General features: G+C 35.3%; 1 protein-coding gene across 2 annotated transcripts in view; it reads right to left on the bottom strand.

Moving 5' to 3' along the window:
- Positions 1 to 10,293: 10,293 nt before the first annotated feature.
- The window catches only part of CDC73 (cell division cycle 73), a 108,063-nt gene continuing 96,479 nt past the window's right edge, over positions 10,294 to 21,877 (bottom strand). For both annotated transcript variants that reach the window (XM_039362322.1, XM_039362323.1), the window contains 4 exons: positions 18,783 to 18,944; positions 17,498 to 17,598; positions 13,505 to 13,646; positions 10,294 to 11,872 (listed from right to left, as the gene is read on the bottom strand). In XM_039362322.1, the coding sequence (XP_039218256.1) occupies positions 11,836 to 11,872; positions 13,505 to 13,646; positions 17,498 to 17,598; positions 18,783 to 18,944 (442 nt within the window). In that variant the 3' untranslated portion in view covers positions 10,294 to 11,835. The remainder of the gene's footprint in view (positions 11,873 to 13,504; positions 13,647 to 17,497; positions 17,599 to 18,782; positions 18,945 to 21,877) is intronic.

Here is a 21,877-nt window from a genome sequence, read left to right as displayed (position 1 = left end):
TAGTGAACACTGCAGCCCCTAGAGACAGCAAAGTAGAAGAAAAAGAACTGGTGAAAATAATAAAATGCAAAGACCTGCAAATAGAGTGACTGTGGCAAAAGAAAGCAAAGGTAATACCAATAGTAATAGGTGCCTTGGGTGCAATCCCAAAACATCTGGAGCACCACTTGAACACCATCAACATTGAGAAAATCACCATCAGTCAATTGCAAAAGACAGTTTTACTCGGAACAGTTTACATCTTGCGACAATGCCTTTAACACCATCAAACAACAACATCTGCTTATCACAGGTGCTTGGGAAGAGCTCAGTATGTGGATAATTCAGACACAGCAACTAAATAGGCAAGTCACTTTTTAAACAGACAATTAAAATAGTTATTTTTCTTATCAGTTGTAACCAATATTTTGTGGGTTTACATGCTTTGTTTCTGCCAGGAATATCATTGACAGACTTAGAAAAGCAGCTTCTCTCCAATTCACATCAAAGAATGTTTTAGATTCCTCAAGTTTCAAGCGGACTTTTTAAGGTCCCATCATTGGTGGTGGTGTGGGATTTCTGCTAGGAAAGCAAATAACAAAAAAACCCACTGTTTTTCTCTTCATCAATTGAGTGTCAGATGTACACAAAATCTGGGCAAATAGACTTTCCCCATAAAATTGTGCTTCACCATCCACAATCTAAATGCATTCTAGCAGAAGCAAGCACTATCTCAGAATTTCAAAATCAGCATTTGTTACTCCCCTCTTTCCCCTTCCTCCTCCCCACCAACAAGGGAATTGTGAGTAGACTGAACATTTGTGCCATTGGGGTGGATGTTGTTATTCTGGTCATCATTTACAGTCTCCAGTTCTTTCACATTAAGACAACAATAAGTCTGTTAATTCATCAAAAGAAATCTGGTCATGTTACATATACAGAGAGTGCTCTCCTTAAGAACAGGTTAGGTTCTAAGATGCTGTTTATAAGCTTTCGTCATAAGACCAACAACAATAATAAAAAACATGCATAGTACAGATCTTACTTTAAATAGAAGATAAAATAATAAAATAATAGAGTTGGGAGGAACCTCGGAAGTCTTCTAGTCCAAACCCCTGCTTGAGCAGGAGACCCTATACCATTGATGGCAAACTTTTTAGAGACTGAGTGCCCAAACTGCAACCCAAAACCCACTTATGTAACATTGGGTGCCGGGTGGGTGTGGCTCATTGAGTAAGTGTGGCCAATTGGGTGAGTGTGGCCAATTGGGTGGGTGTGGCCCATTGGGTAGGCGTGGCTGTGGTGGTAATGGCAGACTGGGTGGATGGGACTAAAAAGTTCAATCAATCAATTCCAACTTTGTGAGATCTTTTTTTTTCCTGTGAGAAGTTGAAATTGATTGATTGATTGAACTTTTTTTTTTTGCACATGGCGGTGGAGGCCTAAAGCAAAAAGGATTTATAAAACCCAGCTGAAGACCTAGGACTGGGGAGATGGCGCACATGCCCACAGAGAGGGCTCTGCGTGCCATAGATTTGCCACCACAGCCCTATACTATTTCAGACAAATGATTGTTCAGTCTCTTTTTGAAAGCCTCCAGTGATGGAGAATACACAACTTCTGAAGGCAAGCTATTCTATTGGTTGATTCCTCTCACTGTTAGGAAATTTCTCCTTAGTTCTAAGTCGCTTCTTTCCTTGGTTAGTTCCATCCATTGTTTCTTGCTTTGCCTTTTGGTGCTTTAGAAAATAGTTTGATCCCCTTGTCTTTGTAGGAGCCCTTCAAATATTGGAACAGTGCTATCATGTCATCCTTAGTCTTTCGTTTCATTAGACTAGACCAGGGGTAGGCAATCTTTGCTCTTTTATGACTAGTGGACTTCAACTCCCAGAATTCCTGAGTCCACGAGTCATAAAAGAGCCAAGGTTGCCTACCCCTGGGCTAAACAAACTCAATTCCTGTATTCATTCTCATACTGTATGTTTTAGCCTCCAGTCCCCTAATCATTTTTGTATCTCTTCTCTGCACTCTTTCCAGAGTCTCAACATCCTTTTTACTGTATATCATGGTGACCAAAATTGGATGCAAGTTTCTCTCAAGTATTGGAGTGTATAGTTCTATGCAAGCCATCAAATGGTGTAGAAACTTTAGGAATTTCCTTTTGTTGTACACCACAAATTAACTTGGTCCTTACAGTGAGATATCTCAGGAAGGCAAACCCAAATCTTTTTATATTGTTGTGACCAGAACTGGATGCAGTATTCCAAGTGTGGTTTTATTTAGGCTTTGTAAAGCAGTACTAGAACTTTATGTGATCTTGATTCTATCCCTCTAGGATTGCATTAGCTTTTTTGGCTGCTACTGCACACTTTTGGCTCATATTTAAATGATTGTCCATTGGGACTTCAAGATCCCTCTCACAGTTATTAACATTAAGCCAAGTTTCATCTAGTCTATACTACCTATACAGTTGTTTTTTCTTGCTTAAGTGTAAAACCTTACTTTTATCTATGTTGAATTTTATTTCATTAGGTAGGTCCCAAAGTTCAAGTCTGTGAAGATCTTTTTGGATCTTGAGCTTGTCTTCTGAGGTGTTGGCTATTCCTATCAGCTTAGTGTTGTCTGCAAATTTGATGAGTTCCCCTTCAATTCCCTTATCTAGATTGTTTTTGAAGATATTGAAAAATACTGGGCCTGAAACAGAACCTTGGGTTACCCCACTACTTACTTCCCTCCATGTGGATATAGTTCTGCAAGTAGGATGTGAGTGGAGGTTGGGAAAAACTAACCCTTTCACATCTTTTCCCAACATCTAGGAACTTTTAAGTTGAAGTTGTAGAGAGGTTTGTTTGTATGGGTGAAAGTTTGCAACTCAAAATTTTGTAAATATCTACTTCTAGGTTCCATTCTAAACTATTAATTATCCAATTGTCTAACATGATATGTCTGTACTTGGCATGCACATAACATCCTATAAAGTTTTGTTGTAGGTCAACACTTATTTTATTCATTATAAAAACTGCATCTAGAAATATATAGCTGTGGGAAAGGATTTAGCAATGCTAGAATTGATAAAAAAGCAATTGCTTTATCTTTACATAAGGAAAAAAAAAAACATCAGGGAACTCAAAGACTGAAAATAGCCTCTTGTGAGATAATGATAATACAGATAGTCCTCAACTTATGACTAGTCCTTTAATGATCATTTAAAGTTATGATCGCCTTGAAAAGTCTGCTTTATGGCGCATAAAGTACTTCCAGCCATTGGAAAATGTGCTGTGCCTCCACAGTCACATGGCTGCATTTTGGGACCTTGACAACAGGCTTGCATTTACAATTGGCTGCCAAGCACTCCACAATCATATTTCAAAAAGATTTCCCCTCTGTGCATGGAGGAAATCATTGGTGGACTGTAGCAACATTTGAGAGAAAAAAGGCTGCCAGGAGCTGATATTCTCTCAACAGGTAGTTCTTTTGTCTGCTTTATGACCTGGGATCAGTTAATGATTTAATGATCACAGCTAGGAGTGCCCAGCTTTTGTTCGTTGAGCAAAGCAGTTAAGTGGGCCTCTCACTTAATGACCACTTTGTTCAAGGATTGAGATTCCAGTACCAATTGTGGTCCTAAGTAGAGGACTACCTGTCCATAAAGTTTAAATCCCCAAACAAGTTATAGGAAACCACAATTACCTCAAGCTACTACAACCATTCTTGGCTTCTTTGATGATTCTCAAACAACTTTATGTTTTTCACATCATGCTCTTATTTCTTTTCGGCTACTCCATCTCAGCTTCTTGATGTCTTTGAGTTACTGCAAATTTTAAAGGAGACTTCAGGGTTTCAATCTTAGTCAGTCTCAAGATATTAACATTCTAGCAGAGTAAATGTATGCAGGTCCTTGAGTGCTCAGCCATTTTGACAGCTACAATCTTGGTCATATTAAGCTCATTTAAGCCCCATTGATTTCAATGGCAGAGGTTAGAAGAGGTTCATCTTCTTAACTTATTAAAAGAAACTAACATATATCTTCAAAATAGCAGTAAACTATGATGTGATTTATATTTTTAATACGCATACAGCATCCAGCTGATGTTATTTTATATCAAGTTGCACTAAAAATAAATGGAAGAAATGAGGACTAACCGAAATGCAAGTTATTGAAAATAAACAGAGCAATGATTTTTCTGGCACTGCATTGCGATGTCTGATAGTCTAAAATACAAGCAACTACAGTATAAGAGCTGCATTGTGCACCTTATGTTTCCATTTTTTTTTTAAAAAAAAAACCCTCTGCTTTTGATTGACTTTTTTGAGCTTTCATTTTATATACTACTTTTATTATATCATTTAATTTAATGCATTGCTTTAATACAACTGTCAGTGGCTTCACAGCAGCCACTCTAGAAATTGTGCAGATGCCGTTTTAAGCTTCAGAATGAAAGGCAAAATGTATATATATTGAATATCTTAACTTTAACAAAAGGAAAGAGTTCTCTTTTTTGCACATATTGGAATAGTTATGGTTATTGGAATAGCCAGTCAAGGCTTTTAGCTGATAGAAAAACAGCAATAAAAATGAAGTCTTGCAATCACATATTGTCTTTGGAATGTGATTAATTTTTCTTCCATTTATGGATTAAAATATTATTTGATCTAATTTATAATCATTATTTTGATGAATCTAAACTACTGTATCATGGAACCATTGCTTGGCAAACAGTTGCTTTTTACCCATATTGATTGATCCCTGTATATACATTCTATTTTTTTACAAATTGTTAAAGGAGAAAAACCAACATTACAAAATATGTCCAGAAAGTTCACTTTTGTTTCCGTTTCTTGCTACTTTAGGAGTAACATTGTCTTTTGTAGCAAATAGCCACAGGACGGGGAAAAAAAATCTAACCCACCACTGATGACTGCAATTTTTAACGAAATCTGCAGTGTTCATTATAAGGGTATTTGAATAGCCAGAATTTGACATCTACCAAATCTGATTTACATGGTATACAGCACCATTGACAATTGCCACCAGCATGCTAGGTGAACTTTAACCTGCTAGGCCCACAATTCCTCCAAGTGGGGGTATTTAATTTTTCATGAACACATTGCCTTAATACAGTGCATGGCATTAGTTATAGCTTCTGAATTAAAATGAGCACAGCCCCACAACATTAAATTTTAAAATCAGCATCTAAGCCATTTATTTTAGCCAGCCTGTTTTGTGTAGAAAGAGAGAGTTAGCGAGTGGAGGCATATTTCACTGGGCAGGAGCTTGAGAAGCTATACCGTAAAATTTGGTTTTCCATTGCCACAAAGAACAATCCATGTGTTTCATGCATTGATTGAACTGAAAACAAATATCAAAGACAAAATTGCTATTTGCATGAATTAACAATGACATCATTCTTGATCCCACATTTATAACTCTTAATTCCTTATGGATTTGTAGCAATTTCAACACACACACACACATCCCTACAAGAATATAAAAAAAATCAAAATAAAAACAGGTACCTAGACTCAAAGATTTCTTTACAAATGGAGATAAATGCTGTTTGGGGACTAGAGTGCTTGAATGTTTTATAGGTCAACTGATTACATGTCATCATGTATCACCTTCATGACCACATATATTAGTATCTCCATGATGATCGATTTCTAATCTGGTCCTTCAGGTCTTTCAACAGAAGCTCAACTAGAGCTTAAGATACGTTACAGAAATCTTCCCAAACTGTGCAAAGAACTATCACTTGACTCATATACAGGGAATCCTTGAGTTACAATGGTAATTTGGGATCGGGATTGCGGTCACTAAGCAATGATGTCACAAAGCATGTCAATGTGATCTCATCGCCTAATGATGACAATTCCAGCAGTCCCAATTGCTATGGCTATTTGTTATTTGTGAAATGTATTTGCCACCTATCTCACCCTGGGGTTACCCTAGGCAGCTTACTATAATTAAAAAAATGAAGAAAAATGAAGAGTATAAACAAAAAATAATACACAAAAGAATAGAATGAGAATAATACATCAATATGATAAGCAAAAAGATGGATGGATGGGTGGATGGGTGAGATCGAGTCTACCATCAATCTAGCAGCCAGATCCAGAATGGAATTCCTCCCTCTGGTCCCCAAGACAATCGGCAGAGCCAGGTCTTTAGGTTCTTACAGAATCCCAATATGCTACATTTTACCATTTTACATAATCTCAAGATGCACACTTGCATTTTTGTGCAGCATTGGGTTGGGTGCACATTTTTTTTTAAACAAAATTTTATTAAATTTATATAGGTAAGGAAAAAAATAGGAAAAATACAGGTATGGTAAAGGGAAGGGTAAAAAGGAAAGGGGGAGGGGAAGGAAAAAGGGGATTAGGGTAAAATAAGGATAGGTACAATCACATATTTCAACAAACAAGCAACAAGAGCTGAGGTGGCGCAGCAGTTAGAGTGCAGTACTACAGGCCACTTTAGCTGACTGTGTTCAGCAGGTCAGCGGTTCAAATCTCACCGGCTCAAGGTTGACTCAGCCTTCCATCCTTCCGAGGTAGGTAAAATGAGGACCCAGATTGTTGGGGGCAATGTAATATATATATATATACATTGCTTACTGGTGTACACCGCTTAGAGAGTGCTTGCACTTAAAGCAGTATATAAGTCTCATAAAATAAATAAATAAATTCAACCATTTTTAAGAAAGCTTAAACTGCAACATATTATAAATAATTAGTAAACAAATATGTTAATCTATTAAGTAAACACTAATAAAATCACACACAAAAAAGAAATAAAATAAAATAAAAAAATAAATCCTAACAATCAAAAGTAACAAATAAAAATCAGAAAATCAGGAAAAGTAATCGTATCATCAAAATGTTAGTTAGAACTCGATTAAAAATTAGTCATCTATTCTAAAATATTAAATCCTTCAAGTTCTAATGTGTCTCTAACTATTGATAACAATTTTTCCCAAGTTCTAAAATAAATTGAATCATCTTTTTCTTTCATTTCTAATGTTAGTCTATCCATTTCTGCACATGAGAATTTGATTAGAAAACTCTATAAATTTCTTCTAAACTGGAAGATGAAAGAAGAACAAGTGAAAGAAACAATGATAGTATGGGCAAAGAATTTTGGATATTCTATAGATTTGGAAGACTGGCAAAAACTTTGGGATAAAAACATTAAGCTTACAAAAGCGGTAGCATATAAAGAAAATTTATATAAGATGTTCTATAGATGGCATATGACACCAGTTCACTTAGCAAAAATGTTTTAAAATGTTTCGGATACTTGCTGGAAATGTAAAAAAAAAAACAGCCAGGCACTTATTACCAGGCCTGGTGGACATGCCCTATTGCTAAGAAATATTGGTCTAAGATTCATAGATGGTTGGAAAAGATGATGAAACTACAAATAGAATTTAAACCAGAATTGTTTTTGTTAGGAGTATTAAGACCTAATTATGGTAAAGAAAATGACTATTTGATATTGCATGTTTTAACTGCTGCAAGTATAGTATTTGCCCAATTTTGGAAAAATGAGAATCTACCATCTGACCAGATTATTATTACCAAAATTCTAGAGTGTGCAGAAATGGGTTGGGTGCACATTTTGTTACATACTCTTTTGGTGATGGTCTTTCCTTCCTCCCTTCCTTCTAGGTAGTGGAAGCCACCACTGACCTTGCCTGATCTTGCTGATGCAAATTTAATGTGACCTAGGTGTTCTACTAAACTGATCTAAATTTATGTATTTTTGTAGAGAAATTATTCATTTATATTGCTATATAAAATGAGGTCTTTCAGGTAATCGCTGAAATATCTGCAAAGCTGAATTCCATAGCACACCATGGAGCCCCCCCCCTTTTTTTTCTTTCACTCTAGTGGAATATTGGAAATAAATTTTGTAGAGAAAATTGTTTTCTAACTGTCAATCAGCTAGATAACTTTCCAAAAAGCAGAATAGAATGGAAACAAAACTGGTATGATGGGAGAAGTTAGCAAAACAAAACCCATTTTTTTTTTTTTTTTTTAAAAAATGAAACTTGGGACTATGGAACAAAACACAGGCCGAGACTTGGAAAATTGCTGACAGTTTCAGTCTAAGCTTACCCACTTCTCCAAATTCTGGTCATCTGATTCCCAGTGGGGAATTTCAGCTTGCCTTATGCTTCCGAGTGCTCATAAACACACCAATATATCAGATGATCACAAGGGGAAAGCAGAAACAAACACCAACTTATTAAACAGGAAAAAAGATGCTTCCTACGGTCATTGCTGGGCAGGAGTTAAAAAAAGAATTCCAGAAATGTTTTTGTGTTTTCCCCACCTTGTTTAATTTTTACAGAATGTTGAACCATACAGAGATCTTCGTGAGAATCAGTTAAATCCTACCACTTATAATAAGTGTAACAAAATCAGATGTGTAAAATTCTAGTGCAATATTAAACATGGAATTAAGATTGGAAAGAAAATTTGCCTGATCTCAACTACGGATAGTTGTATTATCAATCTGTAAGCTGAGATTTTAAATAAAAATAGGCTTTGTTGGATGGGATCTTTATGCCATTGATAGTCATATTATAATTTGGAATATTTTTAAATTGGAGGGGATGAATGGGATCTTTATGGGTTCATATGAAGAAAAGGCTTCAGTGTGGATTTTGTGTACACAACCACAATTTGTCCTTTCATATTTTTTGCCTTTTGAACCAGCATCAGAAAAGCATCCATGATTATTGCTTTTCCTGACTGGGAATTCCTGTGCATTGCACAAAATGAAAAGAAACTGTTCTATGGAAATACTAAGGGTCTGGGGCCCTGATGGAGGCGCTTCACACTGGAGGTGATTGGCAGAGTAAGAGAAAAGATCCCACCTCTGTACCACTTGTGCACTTGCTTCTTAGTTCTATTTAATTCCTGTTAATTTTAATGTTTCCAATGGGTTTATCTTTGTATCTTTATTGTATTGTAAGCTGCCCAAAGTCATTTTGGATAGTGAGAAGGGTAGCATATAAATTTAATAATGAATAGATAAAATGAATTCCCCAACCTGAACTCCTATATATGTTTTTAAGTGCAAATGATGAGAATGGCAGTCAAACCCATCTAGAAGATAGCTGATAATTGATTGCTCTTGTATACTATCAGCTTATGGAATATGGGCCAAGTGTGTTATTGCCTCAGATCAATGGAAATTGTGTTCCAAGATGGCCACCTCCATCGAAAAACATTCATGTGTACATAGAACATTTTGCACATCTCTTCTTCAATTCATCAAGTTTACTTTTTGATAATTGCAAAATTTAAATAAATTTTTGTCTTTCTTATGATCAAAATAATGCATTTTAAACTTGCTTTAGTGTGGCCTAAGAATGGAGCTACTTCAGTCCCTTAGCCCTCTTTTAATACCTTCTCATCTTAGAAGCAGCTTTCATATATGTACCTGTTGAAATATTATTATAGATGCATTTGCTGTGGTGTTGTAGTGGTTAGAATGCAGTCAGGAGTTTGATCCTGACCGGCTCAAGGCTGACTCAGCATTCCATCCTTCTGAGGTCAGTAAATTGACCTCAGTTTTTGACCAGGGGCAGCCAGATGTCTCTAAGAAATTCATACAGTATAAAGGTTTCTAGTTTTCAGAGTCAGACCAAGCTTGAATTATAATGGCTCTCTTTAAGTACAATAATTAATTGAACTATGCTATCATCTCATCTTCTAATACTGATTCCTATGTGCTTATTACAGGGCTTTGCACTTGGATAGTTTTGAACAGTCTTACGAGTTACGGCTATCACTTCTTTCTCAAAAACGATGAGATTAAATGACTCGTGTGTGTACAGCTTACCCTATTCATTCTGATCGTAAGTTACAGAGATAGAAGTGATTCTTAGATGGATCTGCCTTTCCAATGAAGTAGCCTACTTCTTCACATGATAAGCTCCAACAGCACTCTGAAAAATAACATCTTTAAACTATGGTCTTTTGAATTTCTATCCACAGGAGTGACAGTTTTTCAAATAACAGCTCTATAAAATGTTAAAACCATCACATTATAGTTTTTTCCACATTTGTATAAAATTTACCATGTACAAACAACTGCTTTTATTGTACTGCAACATTTAAAGGCAAGAGCAATTTTAGTTGTTCATAGTGCTAAATGAAAGTGCTGGAAGATTCAATATTAAATTTGATTTCTGAAGCCCTTTTTATTTTGAAGACATGTTGCATTCCTGTTTTAGTCCACCCAACTGGTGATTTTCTTTCAAAAATACTATTACTGTGGATTTTCATAACAGAAAAATCTTCCTGAAAAGCTGAAAATTTTTATTCTTGCCGTAACTACAATAAAATTGAAATCACAGTCTCAGTGTACCAGAAATAAATATGAAAAGAATTCAAAGTATCCTAAAAATCATTAGGAGGAAATTTAAAAAGTTCACATTCCAACAGGAAATGTTACATGATAAACCATTTAGAGAATGATCTAAGCAAAACTAAAAAAAGAATATATAGAATATTTTACTTTAGTCAGATGCTCAGCATAAAAACATGGTTCTGGATTCAACCGCCCCAACCCCAAATTATTTCATCCCCCCAAAAGTAAACAATTAGGTTAATTCTGCCTGTGCACTGGTATGCAGCATTCAGCAACTATATTATAAAATACAAACACACAGAAATAACATTTCCTTGCTCTCTTGTGCTCCTTTCTTGATCAAGTAAAACATGTTCTTTGGTTACTGATTTTTTTAATGGAAATGCTGAGCAGTCATTACTGTAACTGGTGAGAATCTACATTTTCCCAGCAATTGAGATATTACATTGAGCAGGATCTTGCCTTATAATCAGATTTACAAACTGAGAAGAAAAGTTCCCGCTGCATCTCCTTTTTATACCAGTGCTAAGTCTGGAAAAACGTGTTGATAATGATTGGGTGTACAGTAAAATGTGCCAAATCTGGTTCTCATATACTGTAGTTAAAATAATGTAGTAATGCCAATGGTAAAAATTACATTTAACCTCTGGGATTAGAAGAATAGATTTTGCCAATTCTGATTTTTAAACATCCCAGTTGACTCAAATATAATATATTTTTGTATACAACATTTCATATATACTTCAATATGGGGGTCATAAGAAGACACAATTTTAAAAGAAATATTTGCATGGAAAATGCTGCACTTCAAATGTATTCATAATGACTCTTTTTACAGTTTTGGTAAATTATCATCATAAGAAAAAAAGTTTTCTTTTTCTCCCTTTTTTCAAAGACAGAAAGAATATACAATACATATACAGGTTGACAATCTGATTAAGCTAAAGCAATCTTCACTTAGCTCAGTTCCTAGAGTTCTTTAGACTAGAAGATAATACCAATCAAAACAAAATGTCTTTCATGAATGAAACAATAAATCAAAGAACCAAAGAACTATGCTTAGAAGCGAAGTAGTTTAGAACATCCATCTCTATTTCTATATATACATACACACATAAGTTTATAACCTTCCATGAAAATCAACCTATATTCTATTGAACAAAAAAGTAATTGTAAAAAGTTTGCTAATTTAACAAAATGAGAAAGAAATGGCTGCTATCAAAATATACAATTTGAATTGCAGGCTAAAAGGCTTATGTTATTAAAAAATAGTTGTAAGCAAAGTCCTTTGCTTGTTATAGAGAAGAAATGTTGGCCTTTCATTGTAACGTGGTGATCCAACAACATCTTATAAAAGGTTGAATTATGACTTCTTCTTTATCTGTAATAATGTTCTTCACAAATGCTGACAGGGAATTTTTTCCTTTCTGGATCACAATAGTTTTCAAAATGAAATGGCAGTCAAGAATTCAGAATCTCAGGTGGGATTTATGCTTGACCATATACCTGCAACATGAAGGAGAGAAAACCCATATTATCAGAGCTGGTATCTACATAAATTTGTAAATTGAGGCACAAATTCTCAAAAGATAAAAATGATATATACAATTCAAAACACAACAATTCAATTAAAATGATAAAATCAAGAAAGCATACTTATTTGTGTGAGGAAAGAAGAATTATAATTACATTTAGGTATCATCCGTTCTGAAAACCAGATTGGTATAGTAATTAAGGCATTAGGCTAGAAGCCAAAAGAGTGTAAATTTTAGTCCCTTCTTAGGCACAGACCCAATTGGGTGACTAGTGCCCTAGTACCAGTCACTTTCTTTCAGCCCTAAGAGAACAGGCAAACCGCTTCTGAAAAACCTTGCCAAGAAAATGGCAAGGATTTACCCAAGTCTCTGAGAATCAGACACAACTGAACAGAAAAAATATATCAGTCATTCTACTTGCTTCTTAGCATATTGTTTAGAAATGTTTTGTTGAACTTTCTAAAATAGAAGACTTTTGTTTCCCAACAAATTTATTATTAATTTCTATTTAACTTCATAACTTCTATTATTTTTACTGGCAGTCTGAAAACATTGATAAAGAGGACAGATAAGATGAATTTTAATAGACGTTTAACACATCTATTTATTTAATAATATCTGTACAGTTCTTCAACCAAAAATCTCAAAGTTGTTGATAAACTAGAGATCAACTACAAATTACCTAGCACAAAAACAATGTTTCAATTTGTTACTTAAATGAAATTGCACATGGCTCTTTAGGAAGGGACATCCAAAAACAATATTCTAGAATAGAAAATTCAACTTACAATCACCTTTCTGAGATCAATCTTAATGGCTAAACAAATTCATTAAAGAAGAGATACAGATAGGCTGGATTAAAATTACTTTTGGAAAAGGATGGGGAGCTAGTATTATGTTTTCCAAAACTAGTGAAACTTAGATAATGTACACTACTACTAAGAGTATATTTATTTTTATCAGGAAATTTGGTTTATTAAGGGGGAAAATTAACAGATTTTTGTATACAGGTATATTTGGGATCTGGTATATGATGTAGAGGAGACCGTTTTTTCAGATCCATTATTTTTTAAAACAGAAACTCAATATAATGCATGCGAAAGTAACCTGATAAAGCATGCAGCATTCTAGAGCAGTCCTTATGCTATACTACTTTATTTATTAAATGTATACACATATAGTGAATTAATTCATAATAGATGTTGCAATTAACATAAAAACATAGACTCAGGGAGAAAATAATATAATAAATTTTAAAGTGGAGTATTAGAAGTTACAAAATATTAAAAATATTTAAATTTCTTTATTACATTTATAAGTCATCCATCTTACTCTGCAAAATGATTCTGGAAGGTTAATATATAAAATATATTATAATTTATATAATTTAAATTTATATAGGATTCCAAAATCCAATGTGTCATTTTTATTTATAAGATGTATAAAGTCACCTGACTCCATTATGAATCTGGGTTGCAATAAAACACAGCTCTTGTATACAGTTTATAAAGATTTTTCTTATAAAATGAAAAATCTGTATAGTGATTTTTAACCTTTAGATAACAATACAGTTGTTATCTTTCCTTTCCAAATGGATATTTACCTGTCCAATGTTTCCCAGAAACGCAGGAACACTGGTCTGTCCAAGTGCCGTTTATGATAACTGAGTTCTAAAACTGTTACATCCCATTTCTGGACATTTGGATCTAGACGAACCTCATCATACTTAAGATGAAAGGCTTTAACTATATAAAATGAGAGAGAAGACAGAAAAATGAACCGATAATTTCCCAAATCCAAATACACTTTGAAGAATTATGACAGAGAAAATATAACTTAGGGGAAAGGATATTGTCTAAGTTACATCACTTGAGACTGCAATCACATTTGAATAGAAGTTCCATTTATGTAACAAGGAAATTTCTGGCTATCTCAAAGTCTGTGAAGGTAAAAATATCCTCCACTTCCATTTCACTTGAATCTAGCTAGTTCATTACAGCCCACAGAGAACTAGCTTTTCATACAAATGAACTCCTGACACACTATGAATCTTTCTGTAGCTCCATATATTGTTCCAAAAGCCAACATGATGTAATGGATGCAACAGAGGAACAAGACTGGAGATATCTAGGTTCAAATTGAAACATACCTTAAGCTTACTGGTTAAGCCATTAATTTCTAATAAGATAAAATTTGTCTGTAACAGATTAAAAATAAAACAAAAGGCCCCTCCAGGGATTTCAACTCTCTGTGAAGTAGTCCAGCTCCAATTCCTACATTTGGATTTTGAGAATTCTCTGTTTGCTTTTTGCAAGATTATTCGTTATGGCTTATTTTTATTTCATCTTTTCATAAAGCAGTATTCCTTTGTTTTTTTGGGCTGCCTTTTATCATGGCATTTGTTACAGCAAGTTGAGATTCTTACCTGAAGTAGAAGTTACATAACACCCTTTTGCCCACCTGGGGACAACATTTTAATCAATCAAATTCTGAACAGTTTTATTAACTGATGAATCAAACATATTCAAAAGTTGTGTGCCTCTGCTCCTTCCAAACATGATTCTTCCTCTATATTTTTTAGATTTATGTTACAAATCAAAATATTTATTAAATCAATATTATTAAATATTAAATCCTATAGAAAATCATCCCAAAAAGTATCATGTCATTTCTACATCATTAATTATCTATTACATGATCAATTCCTATGTTTCCCTTGGTAGTTAAGCTGTCCAACTAAGAGCAGGAGGAGCAAGGCTCAATCCACCTTCAGCTATGCAAATTTACTAATTGACTTTGAGCTAGTTATTTTCTCTCAGCCCAACTTGCTTCATAGGATTGCTTTGATGAAAATGTGGGGACACATGCTATGAATGCAGCCTTGAGCATCTGGCAGGATATAAATTTAAGAAATTAAAAAACAAAACAAAAACTAACACTAATATGCATCAACAGTATATAGACTCATAATTTACATGGCTATTTTTCACATTCTCATATAACCAATGAAGGAGAAATGCTGGTACAGAAAATGCCAACATCATACAAGAAATATATGAATAATATTGGAATACTATGGTTATAAGCCAAAGGAGGGGGAAGAAATAGCCAAATATCCTTCCAGTAATGGAAGTGTTCTGAGTAGAATTGTGCTTAGAGAGCTCCCACAATGGATATCCAAACACTGGTTCCAATCCACATTTCTGAGATGGATCCTATCCACATGGGAAAATGTGTTAAATTGCAAGACTCACTATAGCAGGGGTTCTCAACCTTGGCAACTTTAAGACTTGTGGACTTCAACTCCTAGAATTCCTCAGCCAGCAAAGCTGGCTGAGGAATTCTGGGAGTTAAAGTCCACAAGTCTTAAAGTTGCCAAGGTTGAGAACCCCTGCACTATAGTATATTACCTGTGAACTGGATATTCAAATCATCATGGCAAAATATTTGATTATACAGTATATACTGTAAACATATAAATACATACATATGTAATACCTGGGAACATAACAACTGGTAGCAGGTATAAGAAAAGTGGATTTTCTTTCATTCAAAACTTTATAAATTAAGTATACCAACTTTTATGTATTAGCAACATCCTTAGCATTTTTTTTAAAAAAGGTCTCATATTCTAGACAACAATTTTCCTTTAAAAAGGAAGTATATTAACTATACTTGAAGATATTACCTTCATCTAAATGAAGAATGTATGCATTTAACAAATAAATCTATGAATATCAAGCAGATGTTCTCAGTAGGGAAAATTTTGTGAATAAGAATCTGTCCACAAAAAGTGATCTTCAAGTTCAGTAGGCTTGCATTAACATATGATTGCAACTAGACCTTTAAATGGCATTCAAATAAAACATTTATGTTGGTTAAAATGTCAAAATATAAAAGTTTCGATTCCAAATGTTAACTTCCTCACAAACATCTGTGAACTAATGGGATAAAATAAATTATTTTTATAGGAGCACACAGTGCACAATCCACAAATAGAGGAATTAAAGATCAAAAGCTGCAGACCTCTGGCCTAGGATAGGATTTTGGTTAGTATAAATGCTGATGTGAGATACTGCGGATGAAATCTAATCAAATCTAATCTAATCATACAACACATTTAGACTTCTTGCATCCCCATTGTAATCCTTGCGAAAAGTCTTTAAAAGTAGATTTTCACAGCTGAGAATTTAATGTTTATGTATAAATCATGTTTCCTGGGGTGAGTAGAAAATTGTATAGAACTAAGAAAGTTGTTGGTATTCAGGATGCCCTTTGATACTGTAATTTAGTTTAAAATAACTCTGAGGAATAAAGCAGAAGGCAGGTAACAAGGCAGAGACTTACTACAAGGTAGGTCTATTTATTATAATTAATAAAAATGTCAAATGTTGGGTTAAAAAATGTAGATGAGCATTGACAGAAAACCTGAAGCATTAGCCTCAAGGTTAGATTTGATGATTATCTTATCACTGGTGTAGTGTTGGGGTTCTTCATGACTGCTCATGCATCTTTTCTATCTACTGTATAATTCTTTTGCAATCTACTGTTGGGAGTCTTCTGTTGGTCTCTTCTAGGGTATTCCAATAAAGCAGTGGTTCTCAACCTGTGGGTCGGGACCCCATTTGGGGTCGAACGACCATTTCACGGGGATCACCAAACAAGGCTGTCCGCCATTTTTTTCCCCTTTTCTTTGGCCATGCCCCTGGCACCCGGTGATGTATAAGTGGTTGGGGGTCATCACAACATGGGGAACTGTATTATGGGGTCGCGGCATTAGAAAGGTTGAGAACCACTGCAATAAAGCAAGTTTGTTTTAGCTCTCCACTGCTTTGGTTCATCTTTCAGGGGATTGCTTTTTTCAATGACTTCCTCTTCTTCTTCTTTTCTTATTTTTTCAGTCTAGAATAAGTTTTGTAATTTGATATAGGTAAACATGCTTTAAAACCCTGTTAGTCTTCATATTAGAAAGAAGCCGTTTACCTTTGCTAACATTTGGTTTCATTTTTGAAGGTCAAAAGCTACATATTCCTAGCAGCAAACCTAAGAACTGGTTTGGAGATAATATTTACATTATTATCATTTCAACCTTCTCTATGTTCCCGTTTTCTAAAGATTATTACTTGCTGTATGTGGTAAGTAGTGGGAAAACCCCACAGAAGTTATTTACAGTACATCTTAGTTCTTTTTTCAGTTCTTAGCTTGACTTCTCAGTTCTCAACCTGACTGGTGTGACTAACAATTCTATTGCATTCAATAGCTAGGTTAAAATTCAAGGTCAGCTATAGAAGCTTCCCAGATGGCTCTGGGCCAGTTAGTCTCTCTGAGCCCAATTTACCTCACAGTGTTGTTGTTGTGGTTTTGAAGGAGCATTATGTACATTTCCTTGCACTCACAGAAGAAAGGTACAATATAAACACAATAAATAAATTAATAGAAGCTGGACTGCAAGCTGGGTTTGCTAACTAACTGAATATTTAATGAGACCCCAGCAGCTTTGACAGAACCACCAAACTTTAACATCAAGACATAATAAAATCAAGGTAATTTATGAATGAATACACTGCATATAATTACATCAAAGTAAAAACCTTACTTTTTGCAAAAATATCAACAGGTGACCCATCAGGTAGTAACCATGGCCAGCCCTTGAATTGCCAGGCAGGACCTTGGACAAACACAGCTACAACACGATCCCTAAAATATAGATATAAAAAGGGAAAGTGAAGCCATCACATTTCAGTCACAAAAACTTCAATAATGGATTAATTTCATTGTGAAATACACAATGACAATATTCTATTCTAAGAGGAAGAACAAAGCTGTTACCCAAACATTAATATTTTTGTTCTTATTGCAAACATAAACATTTTGTTCCTGATTCAGCACACTTATTCAAATGTATCCTGGTTTTGTTAAATTTGAGAAGATTAAAAATTATACCACTGGCTCAAAACCTTCTTGGAAACAAACAAACAAAAAACATCACAGGTAAACCTATAATCTTAATTCATATGATAAGGAAATTGTTTTCTTTTTTTGAAAATCACTTTGAGATATTTTTCCTTGATGGATAGGATAAAGATATTATAGGTAAACCATTAAGAAAACAAAGAATTGAATTTGGAGTAGAGAAATAATGAGCAGAAAACTTCTTTTTTGGAGCTACTGCAAAAATGCAATGCAACATATATTCTGTAATTTGGGGAAAGAGAATTCAACTTTCTTTTTGCCATTTAGCTCAGAATTGCAGCTGAAGGACTATTAACTCAAAGAAAGTCAACAAAATGTCACATATCTTCTAAATATCTATTTTTTTCACATTTTAAAGCCAGACTCGTATAACCTCAAAGTTTAACTATGCAATTCTCTACCATGCTATGCTTTTTACTTAGCTATGTTCCCAGTTGATGTTCACAGAAGTTCCAGGTAAAAGAAAGCAGTATTACAGGAAGTCTCGACTTTCAACCATAATTGGGACTGGAAACTAAGTGGTGTCATTGTTAACTGGATGCTGCCCAATTTTATGACTCTTTTTGGTCATTAAATGAATCACACAGAGATTAAGCAAATTTGATTTCCCTCATTGACTTTGTGAGAAGTGGTGATCACATGATCATGGGTCACTGACACAGTCATAAATATATGCTATTTGCCAAGTGCCTGAATTTTGATCACATGGCCACAGGGACGCTGTGATGGTCATATATATGAGGACTGATTGTAACTTTGAAGAAATTATGCATGTAAGGAGGTAGCAGATGGCTCTGTATCAAAAGTAAAATATTCAGGATAATGACCAATATATTATTTACAACTATATTGATTTTAGATTTGGTTGAGGAAGGTAACACCAATTGCAACAAAAGGCTCTCTCTTACCAATCTTGAGGCATGAGTTTAAGAGGCTGATCAACCACACGATACGGCACTGTAACACTGACTGTAGTTCCACCAGGCTGCATTTGGTCTTTCCTTCTTTGTATTAAAGTTTCATTCTCTCGCTGACAGCCTTGTTTTTTCTTTTCATCAGATGGTACAAACCTTAAAAACAGAGGTGGTGAAAGAATTAATACTGTAGACTGGTACTGACTTTATATAGTCAAAGTAAAAACAGATAGCCTATTGGTGGAAATAATTTGGAAGGTGGATTGTACTGGATTAGAAAAAATGAGTTTGATTTAAAAAAAAATAACCCTTGATCAGTGTTGAACAAATCAAGCAACATTATTTCAATTATCTACAAGTAGATCTGTTAAGTCTCCCGAAGCATAAACAATTAAGAAGCCAAACAGGTTGTCTTCGACATATGGTCATTCGTTCAAAAAAGTAGCTTACGGCTGATCCTCGCACTTATAACCACTGCAGCATCTCCATGGTCGCACGATCATAATTGGGACTCTTGGCAATGGGTATGTATTTATGATGGTTTCAGGGTCCCGAGATCACGTGCTGGCCATTTGCAACCTTCCTAGCCAGCTTCTGACAAGCAAACAATGTTAGACTAAGGAAAAGAAAAGCGAGGCAGTCCAGCAATAATCACTGTTTTAGGCTGCTAATGTTAAGGTTCAGTTTAGCAGCAGATTCTGCTCAATGTCTCCCAAAAAAATCAATTTCTAATGAATAAGTATTCATTTATTTAAAAACATTCAACTTTAGTATCATCCACGGTGGCCAGAAGAGTGCTAATGGGTTGAATTATGGTTGTCTTTTCCAAAGTGAACATTTAATTGTTCACGAAATTTGTTTAAAGTTGGAAACTCAGACTAGAGGAGAATATCAATACTATAGTAAGACACAGGCCTATTTACCTAAGAATATGGATTATGGAAATTGAAAGAGTATGATTCCACTAAGATCATTATTAATATAAATATTAATTATATGTGTGCTATCATGAAAAAGACAATACCCTACTGCCAAATCTTTACACACACACACAATAATGCTAATGATTAAACACAAACACTATATTAAATAATGAAATTTATTACATTTGTTTGCTTTTGAGATTAGCTTCTCCTTAGAAACAATCAATACTGACATAAGATAGATATGTGGGCACAACGGCACACATCAAAAATGACATTTAGTTGCCTGCTCACAAAGTGAAACACATACGTGACACACACCTAATATACTATGTACAACATATGTATAGACCCACACCCCTACATATACATAATAAATAATTATTAAATACTGTCCATCTTGAATATATAATGGAAGGAGGAAGTTGAGAGTTCACACTATATGGAATGAAACTATGACTGAATCTGGATATTCTGCTACGGATACCACAAAGCCTCCTCCCAGAAGATAACAAAAAAACAGGTCGTGAAGAGAATGTGTAGTGTCTCAGAAAATCTTACGGACCTTGCTCAAGCAATGCTTCTGTGCTATGTCCTGGATGGGAGGGAGGGAACTGCCAATGATCTTTTTGGCCATTCTCACCACTCTCTACACCGCCTTCCTGTCTGAAGCAATGATGCTTCCAAACCAGACTGTGATACTGTATGACAGGATGCTCTTGATCGTCCCCCTGTAGAAAGTGATCAGGACAGGGGAAGGAAGATGCGATACAGAAAATGCAGTTTCTCATTGTTGAGCGACCAAACCAGCCTATTTGTTAGCTGCACACCCAGGAATTTGATGCTGGTAACCATCTCCACAGGTGAATCATTAATGCACAGAGGAGTGTGGCTGTGCCTGCCTTTTTTGAAATCAACAATGATCTCTTTGGTTTTTCTGGTATTTAAAACTAGGCTGTTTTCCTTACACCAGTTCATCAACCCCTCAACCTCCTTGTGGTAAGCTTCCACCTTGTCATCCTGAATAAGGCCCACTACTGTTGTATCATCTGCAAACTTCACAATATGGTTAGTGGCAAACCTAGCACAACAGTCATAGGTCAACAAGGTGATCAGCAGCAGACTTAAGACACAACCCTGAGGAGAACCTGTGCTCAAGGTAATGGTATTAGAGGTGTTTGTTCCAACTTGCACATATTGGGGCCTGTTTGTAAGAAAGTCAAGAATCCAGTTGCACAGAGGAGTGTTTAAGCCTAAAAGGCCAGTTTGTTTACTAGATGCTGGGGAATGATTGTGTTCAACACTGAACTGAAGTCGACAAACAACAAACACATGTATTTCTTTCCTCTAAGTGCTTCAACCTCAGATGGAGAACAGAATAAATAGCATCTTCCGTAGAGCAATTTGGTAGGTAGGCAAACTGAAGCGGGTCAAATGCTGGCGGGAGGCTAGATACAATAATGTTCTTTATCAGCTTCTCAAAGCATTTCATGATGGTGGATGTCAGTGCAATCGGAAGGTAATCATTGAGGCCTGTAATTGTGGACTTTTTTGGCACTGGCAAGATGATGGCCATCTTAAAACACGATGGGGCCACTGCCTGCTGCAATGAGACGTTGAAAATATCTGTGAGAATACAAGCCAGCTCCTCTGCGCATTCTCTGAGGACACATCCAGGGATGTTATCTGGGCCTGCTGCTTTCCGAATCTTAACTTTCTGCAGTGTTTTCCGGATAGAGGTGACATCAAAGCTTAGCACTTGCTCATCAGGATGGGGCACAGCTTTCCTAGCAGGAGTGCTATTTGATGCCTCAAATCTACCAAAAAAGTATTCAGCTTGTTTAGGAAGTCTGTGATGTCCTTGCATCTCGATGGAGCCACCTTATAATCCATGATGACCTGGATCCCTTGCCACATTCGCCTGGTTTGTTGGGTCCTGAAAAAAGTTCTGAATTCTCTGGCAATGGGTTTGCTTTGTACCTTTTATGGCACTTTTCAGATTTGCTCTGGCTGTTCTAAGTGTCAGCATGTCACCAGATTTGAAAACCACATTCCGTACTTTCAGCATCTTGCGGACCTCATAAGTCAGCCACGGTTTTTCATTTGCCCTCACAACAATCTTTTTAGGACACAGTGGTGGCATACTCCTCAACGTTTGTATGTTAG

The sequence above is a fragment of the Crotalus tigris genome, unplaced genomic scaffold (genome assembly GCF_016545835.1).
Source record: "Crotalus tigris isolate CLP2741 ecotype Arizona unplaced genomic scaffold, ASM1654583v1 scf7180000019423.1032690, whole genome shotgun sequence".
Taxonomy (NCBI): domain Eukaryota; kingdom Metazoa; phylum Chordata; class Lepidosauria; order Squamata; family Viperidae; genus Crotalus; species Crotalus tigris.
Note: the sequence above shows the minus strand (reverse complement) of the source record. Positions and strands in the feature narration are given on the sequence as shown.